The 15626-nt window shown below is 42.7% G+C and overlaps 1 protein-coding gene across 1 annotated transcript in view; it reads left to right on the top strand.

The window, feature by feature from the left end:
• The window catches only part of NFKB1 (nuclear factor kappa B subunit 1), a 140868-nt gene extending 130486 nt beyond the window's left edge, over positions 1-10382 (top strand). The window contains exons 21-24 of the mRNA XM_075860621.1: positions 4352-4418; positions 5522-5694; positions 8593-8731; positions 9799-10382. Of these exons, the coding sequence (XP_075716736.1) occupies positions 4352-4418; positions 5522-5694; positions 8593-8731; positions 9799-9977 (558 nt within the window). The 3' untranslated portion in view covers positions 9978-10382. The remainder of the gene's footprint in view (positions 1-4351; positions 4419-5521; positions 5695-8592; positions 8732-9798) is intronic.
• The last annotated feature ends 5244 nt before the right edge of the window (positions 10383-15626 follow it).

Genomic DNA, 15626 nt, shown 5'->3' with positions numbered 1-15626 from the left:
GCACAAATCTTATAGTTTACGGTACTAAAGTAAGATAGATGCTAACACATGTTGACAGTTCTGGCTTCGGAACCCGGCGAACCCGTGCAAGTGCCGGGGCCCATTACACTCGGGGAGGCCCACTGCCGAGTGCTGATGCTGCAGTCATGGCTCTCCTCAGGTGAGCGCTGTTTAAGTTATCGCCAGCCGATGCGAGGGATTGGGGGGGATTTGCAAGGGGGGCTGTTTGGCTGTTAGCAAGGAGGGGATTTTGGCCGTTAGCATGGGGGGATTTTGTCCGTTAGCGTGGGGGGGGGGTTTTGGCTGTTCGCGAGGGGGATTTTGGCTGCAAGGGGGGATTTTGGCTGTTTGCAAGGGGGGGGTTTAAGCATCTTGCTGACTGCAAAGGGCTCTATGGGGGAATTATCTGCAAGGGGAGTGTCTGGGCATCTATGACTGTTCAGTGCTCAGAGCCCTCAGCAGTCAGTCAGACCACCACACTTGCATTATACTTCTTGCTCATAGAGCCCTCAGCAGTCAGTCAGATGCTCAAACCCGGGGCCGGCATCAGCACCCGCTGCCCTTTGGGGGGCTTACTCGGCCGCCGGGTGCTTCCTTATACTGCCGGCATGGCTCGTCCAGGAGCGAAATCCCTGACCAGAGCGTTGGCGACGCTCTTGCTGGGGATTCCACTCCTGGAGGTTCCCCTGACCTCACCGTCCATATATGGACTGTGACGTCAAGTGCTCCTCTGGGACCGAAATACCCGGCCAGAACGTTTGGCAAATATTAGAGGGAGCCCCAATGGCGCTATCTACAGGGAGGGGTGTGTGTGGCACAATTTACAAGAAGGTGTGTGTGGCTTTATCTACAGGGGGGGGGGGCACTATCTACAGGGAGTAGTGTTTGTGGTAATATCTACAGGGAGCAGTGTGTGGCATTACCTACAGGGAGCCGTGTGTGGCATTACCTACAGGGAGCAGTGTGTGGCATTATCTACAGGGGGCAGTGTGTGGCATTATCTATAGGGGTAGTGTTTCGCATTATCTACAGGGGGCAGTGTGTGACATTATCTATAGGGGCAGTGTGTGGCATTATCTGTAGGGGCAGTGTTTCGCATTATCTACAGGGGGCTGTGTGGCATTATTTACAGGGGGCTGTGTGGCATTATCTACAGGGGCTGTGTGTGGCATTATCTACAGGGGACTGTGTGGCATTATCTACAGGGGGCTGTGTGTGGCATTATCTACAGGGGGCTGTGTGTGGCATTATCTACAGGGGGCTGTGTGTGGCATTATCTACAGGGGGCTGTGTGTGGCATTATCTACAGGGGGTGGCATTATCTACAGAGGGCACTGTATATATGTTAGCATAAACTGGGGGCCTAACCTCTATATGGGGGCATAAACAAGGCCTAACTTCTATATGGGGGCACAAACTGCCGTTTTACTGTAGCTTTGAGTTCCCACGCAAAGGGGCCCACTAAGTTTCTGTTGCTCAAGGACCCACATAAACCTGGAGCTAGCCCTGCATGTTGACTCATAGTAATATACGAGGTACAAAGTAGATAAGTGCTGAGCGCAGTGCTGGGTTTCTTTTCCTGCTAGCCGCCCACGTTCCCCTGCAATCTGCCCTGTTAACAGTAGACTGTCAAGTGGACGGTCCCCTGCACTCAATGTCAATAATAGACAATGAGCACTAGGGATCACCCACTTCACAGTCTACGGGGCACAGAAACGAACGGGGCAGATTGCAAGGGTACATGGGCGAATAGCAAGAAAAGAAAACCAGATCTGCGGTGGCCGGTAAGTTATCCATCTTGTTGTACTGGTTAGAGGACGTGACCGGTCCTCTTTAAAAGGAAACATTTTATTATATTTTGCAATATTCTACAGTTTACAGGGGTTTTCAGGGACTTAAAAAAAAAATTAGCACTTGTTAAATCCTCGTGTTTGAGTATTCTGCAGCAAAGACATGCTGTTCTTGCACATGACCGCTGCAGCCAATCACTGGCCTCAGCGGTGATGCTAGCAAGTAAGGCATGTCACCCCTGAGACCAGTGATTGGCTGCAGCAGTCATGTGCAAGAACGGCATGTCATTGCTGCATGGTAATCAACAGTGACCAGCTGAGCGGTGCGGATCTGAACAGGTGAGTATAGTTTTTTTTATTTCATACACTTTCCTGCTGTCTGCTCATTTTTTTTAGGTCCCAGAAACCCCTTTTACACACATTCGTACACACATACATACACACACACACACATACATACATACATACATACATACATACATACATACAGTTACACATAGTTACCTCTCCTGTAGAGCGCTCATCCCAGCAGTGGAGAGTGAGCAGAGGACAGTGCTGCTGCCTGGATTAAGTTACAACACTCGATAAGGTCCGACTGATGTAGCTTAAAGAGGCTCTGTCACCAGATTCTCAAATCCCTATCTCCTATTGCATGGGATCGGCGCTGCAATGTAGATAACAGTAACGGTTTTTGTTTGTTTTTTTAAACGTTCATTTTTGGCCAAGTTATCAGCTATTTTATGTATATGCAAATGAGCTTTGAAATGGACAACTGGGCGTGTTTTTTTTTGTATGTCCAACTGGGCGTGTATTGTGTTTTTAACTGGGCGAGTTTACTTGTTTTACTAACTGGGCGTTGTGAATAGAAGTGTATGATGCTGACGAATCAGTGACCAATCAGCATCATGCACTCCTCTCCATTCATTTAAACAGCAGCATCACGTTCTTACTAGAACGATGTGCAGCCACATACACAAGTGACCTGATAATGAATACACATGACCTCCAGCCTGGACGTCATGTGTATTCAGAATCCTGACACTTCTGAATCTTTTCTGTGAGATTTCCAGCAAGGGAAACGAAATCTCGTTTTCCTCGTAATCTCGCGAGATTACGCATGGCTTGCTGGAAGCTCACACAAAAGATTCAGAAGTGTCAGGATTCTGAATACACATGACGTCCAGGCTGGAGGTCATGTGTATTCATTATCAGGACACTTGTGTATGCACTTGGGGAAAGTGCCCCACCTGCCCTCCCATCCCCTAGCTACTACACCCCTGGTAAATGTTTGGATGGTGTGCATCCGTGTGCTGTCCGTGGTTTTCACGCACCCATTGACTTTAATGGGCGCGTAGGTGCTTGAAAACGCACGAATATAGGATATGCGGTGAGTTTCACGCAACAGATTCTCGCTTCGTGAAAAATCCTGCATGTGTGAACGGCCCCATTGAAATCAATGGGTCCGTGTGCTGCGCGTGATTTCCATGCGCAGCACACGGACGTTATTCACGTTCGTCTGAATGAGCCATAAGTCTTTACAAAGCTACACAACTTGTTATTTATATTTCAACTGTGAACTGCATATAAATTACACAGCTCCCATTGTGGGAACTGTGTCTGCAAATAGGTGTGCAATGAGATGTACTGATAAGTTTACTATAAAATAGAATTTCTTTCAAGGACTTCCAATTCATTAATAACTCAATACAGAGCAAAAGTTTATAAAAAGTTAAAAAAAATAAAAAAAAAAAGTTAAATAATTGTGCTATTAAATACAGGTACATAAAATTGAAGAAAGCATCAGGTTATGTGACTATTACAATCTATTTCTCAAGGTGGCTATGTAAACCTTTGAAAGTATTATTTTTTTTAAAATAAAAATGTCTGTGTTTGGTGCAACTTAAATAATTTTTTATTAAAAATTCTTCGTAGTTTTTGAGATGCATCTTCTCTGTATCTTGTATACAGTGCAGCCGTACAGTTTCCTGAATCTTGTAACCGTCAGGTCCGCGGGACTGACGGGTTCAGTGACAGCAGGCCCTGTGTCTCTGACACAAAGGATCCACCTGTTACCGATCAAAACTAAGTTCATTACTTAGATGCGATAGATTATAGGTGGATCCTGCGTGTCAGAGAAACGCAGGAACCGTTGACACTGAACTCGTCAGTCCTGTGGCCCTGACGAATACAAGATTCAGCGAACGATACAGCTGCTCTGTATACAGATGTATCTCAAAAAGTAAAAATAATTTTTAATATAAACTAATTTGAAAGTTGCACCAAACACACCGACTTTTTTTAAGAAATAAATAACCTAAAATCGAAGGGTTACATAGCCTTTAAGCGCTCTTTAGTGCTCCTTTTTTCTTGGATCAAAATCTGGGAGGCTGTGGGATGGCACAACAGATCACAGAAAAGACTGTTAAGTAGCTTGTTTTCTCTGTTAGCGTCAGCAGCCTACGAGCCACATGCTTGGCTTCAGCTTGAAGTAGAAATCTAAATGATGCTTTCATTCTTATTCCCGTTTTAAACATTTTAATCTCTCACATGATTTCTCACAGGTGTTTGAAATACTAAACGGAAAACCATATATATCACCAGTATCTTCTGAATACACTTATTTACAAGGTATGTATCAGACAGCCATAAGACCAAAAACTATAATGCATAAGACAATCTTTAATGGTCACTAAAAATTAGTAAAACCTACAAAAAGTAATAATAGGGAGAAGTGGGAGTGAAGTCATACATGATTGCAGGATCGGATTACACGGGGTGTTTGTGTAGTCTGTAACCGTGGAGACACATAGATCTGTGTAAGAGTAAATAAAATGCAAAATGGCAGGATATTTTTAATCAAGACTGATTGCAATGTTTTTTTTTAGACTCATATTAATTAAAATGATCGGAAAAGCACACATAGGCTCTCAAGCTACAAAAAATAAATAAATACTAATTTGCTATCACTGTGGCCTCAAGTGTGTCTTCTTACAATTTTATTATCGCAAGGATTGTAATAAGTACCAATTAGACAATATTTCACTGCACTTACATATCACAACCACAAGTTATACATTCTGTCCAAAGTACTCGTGTGACCTTAATCAGTAAAAATCAGTTTCGACTAGTCGAAAAGGATTATTATAAATAAAACCTACTGAAATAGAGCTCTGGGTGCTCCCAGTTCATAATATACCATTTAGGCTCTGTTCACATCTGCATCAGAGGCTCCATTAGGCATGCTGCACAATTTTTTTCAGTAAAATTATGGACACCATGACGGAACCCATTAAAGACAATGGGTTCAGTCGGGCAGCGTTGGTGTCTATGATGCGACGGATCCGGGACATCCATTTTTTTCATTGCTGCTTCTCTCAGAGCAGAACAACGGAAAAGCCTAATGCAGACGTGAATGAAGCCTTACACAGGTACTACAGCTATTGTACATGGTCCACTTACTGTATGTACTGGATTCTAAACTGCTGGGAACCCCAAATATCAGCTGTAAACTATAGGTGAACTACGCAGTAAGTGTTCTATTACCTAGCAGCGCCACGACTGGGGAAATTAATCATTGAAATCACTGGGCTGCCTATGTATTGCACGGGTCCTCCAGAGAGACATTTTTGTAGCCACACTTCACTAATGAATAAACCCTAGTACAGTATTTTTAATTTGTTTTGTAAACCAGACAACCCACCCATTGTAGCTAAATAATCTTTATTGTCTAGGAGACATGTGCAGCCTCAGTGAAGACACAAAGCAGAAACTTTACTCATTGTTACAAAGTGAAGATGCACACAAGAACTGGTCCGCACTGGCACAGCACCTCGGTTTGGGTATTTTAAACAATGCTTTTAGGTTAAGCCCTTCACCGTCCAAAACATTATTGGACAATTTTGAGGTAAGCATAACTTGAAATGAATAAGTGTCCGCTCCTTTTTCTAAAATTATGGTTTGGGTGACATGTACGTGACCACCGTTAAGGGGAAGTATGGAGCAGGCTCACGCGTTCCATACTTAGCGGGTGACTGCTGACACCCGACACCTCACTGCAACGGGCGGAATCAAAGATCACTTTGATTCCACCCGTTTAACTCTATAGATGCCGCAGTCAATAGCGACTGCAGCATTTAAAGCATTAGAATCAGTGGGACGGCCCCCTCTGACGTGCCATCGTCCCCACCCCTCTGTGAAGGATGGTCTATTTGCTTATATTCTCTGTATTAAATTACATTATGAATTATCAAGCAGGATGCCAAATTACTAAGATATGTATTCTCCATTATTTTAATGGCCTTTCCTCTACATAGTTCTGCTCGAGTCTCAAAGAAATGTGTTATCTTTATGTGATCATCATGTGGCCTTCATGCATCCATGGCTAGCATGTTGGCTGAACGCCCAGGCATAAAATGCAACTATTTGTCGTTATCGCAACAAGCTCCCTCATGGGAAAGAACAGTTAACACCACCCCATTGTATGCTTTTCTCCAGGTGTTTCCTGATGTCAGCATTTTAATGAAGAATTATAATTATGTACTTGAAATATTCTTATGGTCTGCTATTAGCTGAATAAGAATTATTGTCACATTTTCTCTGATTGGTTAACCTCAAGCCTACACCCCTTTTGAATGATATTATTGTAATGGAGTTTGGCAATAGACCCCCAGATGAGTATTTTGAGCATACCAGCAGCGTCATATATATTGAGAGAGGCGAAATAACACAATATCGGTATGATATCTCCTGATTAGGATGCTGGATAAAGTTCCTGGCGTGAGTGTCTGTTGGAACACATCTAAATTTCAGTCTAATATATATTTTGAGTCATTGACTTCCACGGCACCACCCTGCGATTGTGTGGGTGCCAATGGTCGTCATGGCAGCCTGGGGGCCTAATGAAGGCCCCCATGTCTGCCATCTTTGTACTCTTATGAAGCTCTGCCTCCGGCAGGGCTTCAAGGGAGACTGTCAGTATAGCAATATACTGCAATACATTAGTATTGCAGTATATCATGCAAGCGATCCAATGATGGTTCAAAGTCCCCTAGGGGGTGACTAAAAAAAGTCAAAAACAATTAAAGTTGTTCAAAAAAATACCCTTTCCCATTTTTTCTCTAAAGTAATATTAAAAAAAATTATAAAAAAAAGTTAACATAACTGAGATCCCCACTTTTGTAAAAGTCCAAACTATTACAATATAATATTATTTTATTTAACCCGCTCGGTGAACACTGTAGAAGCAAAAACGCAAAAAATACCCAAATGATGTTTTTTGGTTACTAAAAACAAATAAAATAAAAAAAGGCCTAAAAATGGATAAAAAAGTTGCATGTACCCCAAAATGGTACCAATAAAACCTACAGCTTGCCCCGCAAAAAATAACCCCTCACACAACTCAATCGACAAAAAAATGTTATGGCTCTCAGACTATGGTGACACAAAACAATTTTTTAGAAAATAGTTTTTTTTTTAATATAAAAGTGTTCGAACATAAAAAAAAACATTTTGGATCGCCGTAATCGTATCAATCCGAAGAGTAAGGTGAACATGTAGTTTTTACCGCCTGATAAACGTTGCAAAAACCAAACCCCCAAAAAAAGTTGTAATCGCCAAGTTCACCTCACAAATAATTTATTTTTCTGTTTCCCAGTACATTATGCGGTACAATAAATGGTGACATGAAAAACGACAACTTGTCCTGCAAAAAAACAAGCCCGCATATGGCTACGTTGATGAAAAAATAAAAAAGTTATGGCTTTTGACAGAATGGATGGAAACAATGAAAATTGGCCGTGTCTTTAAGGGGTTAAAGAACTGTAAAAAAAATAAAAAGGGTATCCTTGTTGTATATGGTACCCAATGAGAGTTCATGCTTTAATACTGTGCTGGAAAAATAAGACTGTACTAGCTGGCTGCTATGGCCACTTTTCTCTGTGACAGTTTTGAGGCCTGCTTTGACGTGATAATAATAGAACATCAGCATGATGTGGTCTAGATGATCAGTAAGGGGATCATTGGAATAGTAGGATATTGAGAATGGTCTCAGGTCTTCTGTACCCATTCACTCAAAGAATACTTTCCTGGATTTTTGTAATATGCCTATGCACACTTCCAGCTAAAAAAAATATCTTGCATACTAAAAAACTCTCAATCATAGGGGTTAACTACCTATGTTTCTAAGGGTATGTTCACATGGGTTATTTTCGGCCATTTTTCAGGCTATAAACGGCCCATTGATTTCAAATGGGAAAAACAGCGTTCCGTTCCGACGGGGTGTTTTTTTACGCTGCCGTTTTTCAGCTCTGTATTTTCAGATGTTTTTTGCTAAGCGTGTGAACATACCCTTATTGTTGACCTTGATGGGGTCCTTAGAATTAGGATATTTGAGGGAGAACTCCTGGTTTACATTTTTAGACATTCTAGTTTATACAAATGATAATAATCTTTATTTATTGTCAACACGTTGTGCGGCACTTTACAATCACATTGATTTCTCATAGCTTATTCACAGATTGTATACACTTGCAAGCGGGGGTTCTCTATCCTATCTTTTGTGTCATTGATTCCCACTGGTTTTCATTTGATCTGATTCCACTTTTTGGTAATCTTTGATTATATAGGCGCTACAGTGCCCCTTTGTGCTGCTCATTATTGGGGCACCAATTCACGGATCCCCACTATTGTAATTGCCTCACATTAGAAGTTTGAATAGTGGTTAACCATTTAAACATCTGTGTATTCTCCAGTGACAGAAGCGATTGTTTGTGTTACTAAATTCATGCTTCTTTATATACTGCAGGTTTCAGGAGGAACAGTAGCAGAGCTTCTCGCTGCCTTGAAAACTATGTCATTTACAGAAGCTATTGAAATCATTGAACAGTCACAGCCAAGCATTACACTTACAACCAAAGATTCTCTTTCGGAGGCACAGGAAGAAGGTGAGCTTTTCTGTGGATTTTTGAGCAACTAAAATTCAAAAGCTGGCCATACACGAGAGAAATGTCAGCTGATGTTGATGGGATTGGCAGACGATCTCGTGGGTATGGGGGAATGCCGACTGTAGCCTGACAGCAGATGTCAGGGGGGAAAGAGGGATCTGGAATGTTGGATTTCCATTTCTCCGGTGAGCGGTAATCCTCTGCTGAATGCACGTTTATCTCAGAATCATACACATGAGATGGACTACATCCCATGTGTAGGGACAGCTTAAAGATATATTTCCATTTGCAGGTTTAGAGGAGTTTTGTTTTCTGGTCACACCTTTACAAAACTGTGGGAAAAAAAAAAAAAGGGGGGATAAAGAGTATTTTTTTTAAAAAAAATAGTAGGCAGGGCTGCATTTACAGTCATGCAGCACTACAATGGAGTTTTCCATAGAAGCAGTTCTAGAAACATGCAGGTTTAGTGTTATGAATTTCAGCTGTACCACTATTGCAACATGTGAATGTAGCCTTAAGGATGCAACCAAACATCCCTTGCTGACTTATTTTAGGGTAAAAGCAATTTGGTTTAAGTTGTTTATCATCTCGCCTAAGGCCTCATGCACACAAACTTATTTTTGTGTCCGCAATTCATCCGCAAAAATGCGGATGAATTGCGGACCCATTCATTTCTATGGGCTCATGCACACGACCGTGATTTACACGGTTCATGCATTGGCCGGGAGCACCCACCGCAAAAAAATAGGACAAGTCATTATACGGGCTGCATTTGCGGTCCGGGCTCATTGAAATCAATTTGTGCACAGTCCGTGACTTGCAGATGGCACTCCGCAGCTGTCCGTACAGTAATCACGTGCCACATGCATGAGGCCTTATCGGAGCATTCTGCTTAATTAAAGTGAGGCCATAATTATCTATAGGGCAATCGAATGCAGTCAGGACATCCATTTAATTTGCAGTTGTGGTTTAATATAAAATGCATTCATTCTTGGTTTTGAGAGATCCTTAGCAGTTTTACACGTCTTTTCTGATCACTGAGTTTCTTTATGTTCCGTTTTATGTAGATCCGGAGACAGGACTATCTGATGAATACAAGCAGAAGTACAACGAGAGCATGTGTGACAGCGGGGTGGAAACATCCTTTAGAAAACTGAACCTATCACATTGTGAATTTCAGAAAGTAGGGTCTGGACTTTCAGAACTTCATTCTGAACTTGATACCCCTCTCATCTGCAACGATTAATGCTTAATAGGAAAGGACTGTTTCAGCACTTGACTGAATTACACTGGATATGCTAGAGCCACTGAAAAGGCTGCAGGCTTGGAGTCAATGTATAGACTTTTTAAATAGGACACTGAAAAAGTGTGTAACCAAAGATAATGAATGTCGGGCGTTTCTCAGTCTCACTCGCTTATTTCATAGGGCAGGGACTTGGAGGTTTGCACCTTTTGAGGTTTGTTGCACATAATATAATTAAAAAGGAGGATATCCTTCCATGTTCTCCAGTAAATTGCCAATAGAGAGGTTTGCGACCTAATTATTTACATATTGCTGTGGAGTACATATCAAGCCTGACACCTTGTAATCATTTTCATGTATTTGTTTTAATTCCTTAATATTATATATTTTCAGAAAGGTTTTATATTGTGCATTTTATAATAAAATTATAAATCTGACAGCATTGTTTCTCTTAGATTTTAACACTGTGATTATACATGCTTAACCCCTTCCCGACATTTGACGTATGGGTACGCCATGGAAAGCTAGTGCTTCCCGCATTTTGCCGTAGCCATACGCCAGAAGCTGAGCCGATGCCATCATCGCCGGATGTCAGTGGTATCTTACAGCTGCCATCCGGCTGTAATGGAGGGGACCGAAATTCGCGTCGATCCCCCGCTCAAACACGATCGCTGCACTTAAGGTGTTTGCAGCTCATCGGAAACCCAGCAATGAAATTGCCGGGGTTCCGGTGGCTGCAATGGCAACCGGAGGCCTAATACTGGCCTCCCAGTCTGCCTAGCACGGAAGCCGGTCAGGACCCGCTCGGCGGCGGAGCCTGATCGGCTTCCGTAGCCGCCGGCAAGATGGCTCAGGAGCTGATCCGGCGTCATCAGCAGTGGAAGTCAGCTGTATGTTACAGCTGACATCCACCAGAAACGGCAGGAACCGGAGCTAGCTCCAATCCCTGCCATTAACCCCTTCGATGCAGCGATCGAAAGCGATCGCTGCATCTTAGCGGTTGCTAGCAGATCGCCAGCCCTGACAGGCAATCAGGACTGGCGACTGCTGCTATGGCAACAGGAGACACAATGGCCTCCTGCTCTGCCATTACAGAAGCCGATCAGGCCCCGCCGGGAGGCGAAGCCTAATCGGCTTGCTGTCAGTGAATAACTGACAGATCGAATACATTACACTACATAGGTAGCGCAATGTATTAGAAAAAAATAATCTGACAGTTGAAAAAAAGTGAAAAAAAATAAATAAAAGTTTGAAAACCTAATAAAAGCTTCAAGTAATAAAATAAAACACAATCGCCCTGTTCCCTTATCAAGTCCTTTATTATTGAAAAAAAGAATAAACCATATATATTTCGTATTGCTGCGACCGTAACAATCTGAGGTATAAAAATATATTTAGTGCACGCGGTGAACAGCGTAAAAAAAACAAAAAAAACTATACCAGAGTTTCTGTTTTTTGGTCACTTTGCCCTACAAATATTGGAATAAAAAGTTGCACGTATCCAAAAATGGTACCTATATAAACCATAGCTCATCTCGCAAAAAACAAGCCCTCATACAGCTCCGTCTACGAAAAAGTTATGGTTCTCACAACTTGGCGACAGAAAAAATACATTCTTTTTACAAAAGTAATTTTATTGTGCAAAACGTTGTAAGGCTGGATTCACACGAGCGTTGCGTTTTTGCGCGCGCAAACAACGCGGCGTTTTGCGCGCGCAAAAACCATTTGACAGCTGCGTGTGTCATCCGTGTCTGATGCGCGGCTGCGTGATTTTCGCGCAGCCGGCATCATAGAGATGAGGCTAGTCGACGCCCGTCACTGTCCAAGGTGCTGAAAGAGCTAAATCTTTCAGCACCCTCGACAGTGAATGCCGAACACAACAGCGAAAAACCTGTAAAAAAAAGATAAAGTTGCTACTTAGCGAGAATTTCCCGGCCGTTGCCTTGGTGACGCGTCCTTGGTGACGCGCCTCTCTTGACATCGGGCCCCACCTCCCTGGATGACGCGGCAGTCCAAGTGACCGCTGCAGCCTGTGATTGGCTGCAGCCTGTGCTTGGCCTGTGATTGGCTGGAGCTGTCACTTGAACTGAAGTGTCATCCCGGGAGGTCGGACTGCAGGAAGGAGACAGGAGTAATCGGTAAGTTAGAACTTCGGGTTTTTTTACAGGTTCATGTATTTTGGGATCGCAAGTCACTGTCCATGGTGCTGAAACAGTTTAACTCTTTCAGCACCATGCACAGTGAATGTCTCCCGACGTCACGGACCGGAAATTTTTTTGCCGGCTTCGGCCAAAACGAGTTTGGCCGAACCCGGTGAAGTTAGCTTCGGTTGTCGGGGTTCGCTAATCGCAAAGACACTCCGTTTGGATGTTCGGAAACAGAAAAGCACGTGGTGCTTTTCTGTTTACATTCATCCTTTTGACAGCTGTTGCGCAAACACGCAGTTCGCACGGAAGTGCTTCCGTGCGACATGCGTGGTTTTCACGCACCCATTGACTTCAATGGGTGCGTGATGCGTTGAAAACTCTGAATCAACGGACATGTCGTGAGTTTTTGGCAACGGAGCAACGCTGCGCAAAAAACGCTGCCATGTCTGCACGGCCCCATTGACTAATATAGCTACGGGCAATGCACGTGAAAATCACGCGCGTTGCACGCGCGTATTTTACGTTCGTCTGAATAAAGCCTAACACAAAAAAAAAGTGCTATCAATTAGGAAATCGCCACAATCGTACTGACCCTCAGAATAAAGGTAACGTAATTTATAACGTGTGGTGAACACTGTATAAAAAAAACTATGCCAGAATTGCATTTTTTTGGGTTACCTGGCCTCCCAAAAAATAAGATAAAAAGTGATCAAAAAGTCACATTTACCTCAAAATGGTACCAATAATAACTACAGCTCGTCCCGCAAAAAAAAAAGCCCTCATGCCACTACATCTATGAAAAAATAAAATTAGTTAAGGCTCCATTAAGTCAGGAAATAAAAAATATGCAGTTGTGCCGGCCCGAGGGGAACATTTCTTGTTTCAAGAGGCCTAAAATTAGGGAACCAGGAAGGGTAGGGCCCAAACATATCTGCTGGAAGCGAGGGCGCCCGTATTATACCAGGACAACACTTCTCAGCAAGATTCCCCCAGCAAAATTCCCCAAACTGCAAAGGTGGGGAGTGTGGACCAAAAGGGGCATAAGAAAGGACATTCATCAGTGCGACACTGGCCTGTGCAGAAAGGATTGCTTCACAGTGTAACGCACATCTATGGATTATTTTATTATTTACCCAATTATTATACCACCTGACTGTGCCCCTGATATACTCTGCCCAGCTTATATGTACCCACACATTATAAACGGAAACACCAGCAATACTCAAACAAATCTACTACCAAGCAAAATCCACGCTACAAAAGCCAAATGGCGGGCCCTCCCCTCTGAAACCTACAGCGTGGACAAACAGCAGTTTCCTTCCACATATATAGCATCGTCATACCCGGAGAACCCTTTTAACAATTTTTGGGGTGTGTGTCTCCAGTGGCATAAGCTGGGCATGACATATTTGCCACTTAAATGGCATATCTAGGGAAAAATATTAATTTATAATTTGCACCATCCGCAGCGCATTCATTTATGGAAAAGACCTGTGGGGTGAAAATGCTCACTACACCCCTTAATAAATGCCTTGAGGGGTGTAGTTTCCAAAATGGGGTCACTTTCTTTTTATTATTTCACATCTGAGCCTCTGCAATTGTGAACCAACACTTTGTAAATCGCCAAATTAGGCCTCAATTTCACATGGTACGCTTTCACTCCTGAGCCTGGTCGAATGTCCAAGCAAAAGATTAGTGCCCCATGTAGGGTGTTTCTAAAACCGGGAAACACCACATAATAATTAGAGAGCTGTCTTGTTATGGTGGCACAAGCTGGGCACCACATATTGGCATATCTATGGAAAAAATCCCATTTTCACTCTGCAACATCGAGTGCACATTAATTTCTACAAAACACCTGCAGGGTTAACATGCTCACTACACCCCTAGGTGAATGCATTGAGGGGTGTAGTTTCCAAAATGTGGTCACTTCTGGTGGGTTTCCATGGTTTTGGTCCTACAGGCACCCAGAAACCAATCCAGCAAAATCTGCACTCCAAATAGCGCTCCTTCCCTTCTGAGCCCTGCCACATATGGGGTATTGCTGTACTCGGGAGAAATTGCTTTACAAATGTTGGGTTCCTTTTTCCTTTATTTGTTGAGAAAATGAAAAATTTTGCGCTAGAGCTACGTCTTATTGAAGAAAAAGGATTGTTTTTATTTTCACTGCCCAATTCTAATAAATTCTATGAAACACCTGTAGGGTCAAAATGCTTACTACACCCATAGATGAATTCCTCAAGGGGTGTAAGTTTCCTAAATTGAGTCACTTTTTGGGCGTTTTCATTGTTTTGTCCCCTCAGGGGCTTTGCAAATGCGATATGGCCACCGCAAACCATTCCTGCTAAATGTGATCTCCAAAAGCCAAACAGCGCTCTTTCCCTTCTAAGCCCCGCCGTGTCCAAACAGCCGTTTATGACCACATGTGGGGTATGGTTTTTCTCCTTTACTTTTTTTTCTAATTTCCACAAGGACTAAAAAAAAAAAAATGTAAAAAAAAAAAAAAATCGCTAAACCCACATTTTTAAAAAAAATTTGGATTTTACATTTTCACGGCCTACTTCCAATAATTTCTGTAAAAAACCTGTGCGGTCAAAATGCTCACTATACCCCTAGATAATTTCCTTGAGGTGTGTGGTTTCCCAAATGGGGTCACTTTTGGGGGATTTCCACTATTTTGGCGCCGCAAGAGCCCTTCAAACCTGACATGGTGCCTAAAATATATTCTAATAAAAATAAGGCCCCAAAATCCTCCAGGTGCTCCTTTGCTTCTGAGTCCGGTGCTTCAGTCCAGTAGCACACTAGGGCCACATGTGGGATATTTCTAAAAACTGCAGAATCTGGGCAATAAATATTGAGTTGCATTTCTCTGATAAAACTTTGTGTTATAAAAAAATTGTATTAAAAATTTAATTTCTGCAAAAAAATATGAAATTTGTAAATTTCACCTCTACTTTGCTTTAATTCCTGTGAAACGTCTAAAGGGTTAAGAAACTTTCTAAATGCTGTTTTGAATACTTTAAGGGGTGAAGTTTTTAAAATGGGGTGACTTTTTTGGGGTTTCTAATATATAAGGCCCTCAAAGCCACTTCACAACTGAACTGCCCCCTGTAAAAATAGCCTTTTGACATTTTCTTGAAAATGTGAGAAATTGCTGCTATCGTTCTAAGGCCTGATTCAGACGAACGTGGCGTTTTTGCGCACACAAAACACGCAGCGTTTTGCCTGCGCAAAAGCCACTTGACAGCTCCGTGTGGCAGCAGCATATGATGCGCGGCTGCGTGGTTTTCGCACAGCCGCCATCATTATGACACACCATTTGGATGTTTGTAAACAGAAAAGCACGTGGTGCTTTTCTGTTTACATTCATCCTTTTGACAGCTGTTGCGCGAAACAGCCAGTTCGCACGGAAGTGCTTCCGTGCGGCATGCATGGTTTTCACGCACCCATTGACTTCAATAGGTGCGTGATGAGCGAAAAACGCTGAGATATTGAACATGTCGCG

The sequence above is a fragment of the Rhinoderma darwinii genome, chromosome 1 (genome assembly GCF_050947455.1).
Source record: "Rhinoderma darwinii isolate aRhiDar2 chromosome 1, aRhiDar2.hap1, whole genome shotgun sequence".
Lineage (NCBI taxonomy): Eukaryota > Metazoa > Chordata > Amphibia > Anura > Rhinodermatidae > Rhinoderma > Rhinoderma darwinii.
Note: the sequence above shows the minus strand (reverse complement) of the source record. Positions and strands in the feature narration are given on the sequence as shown.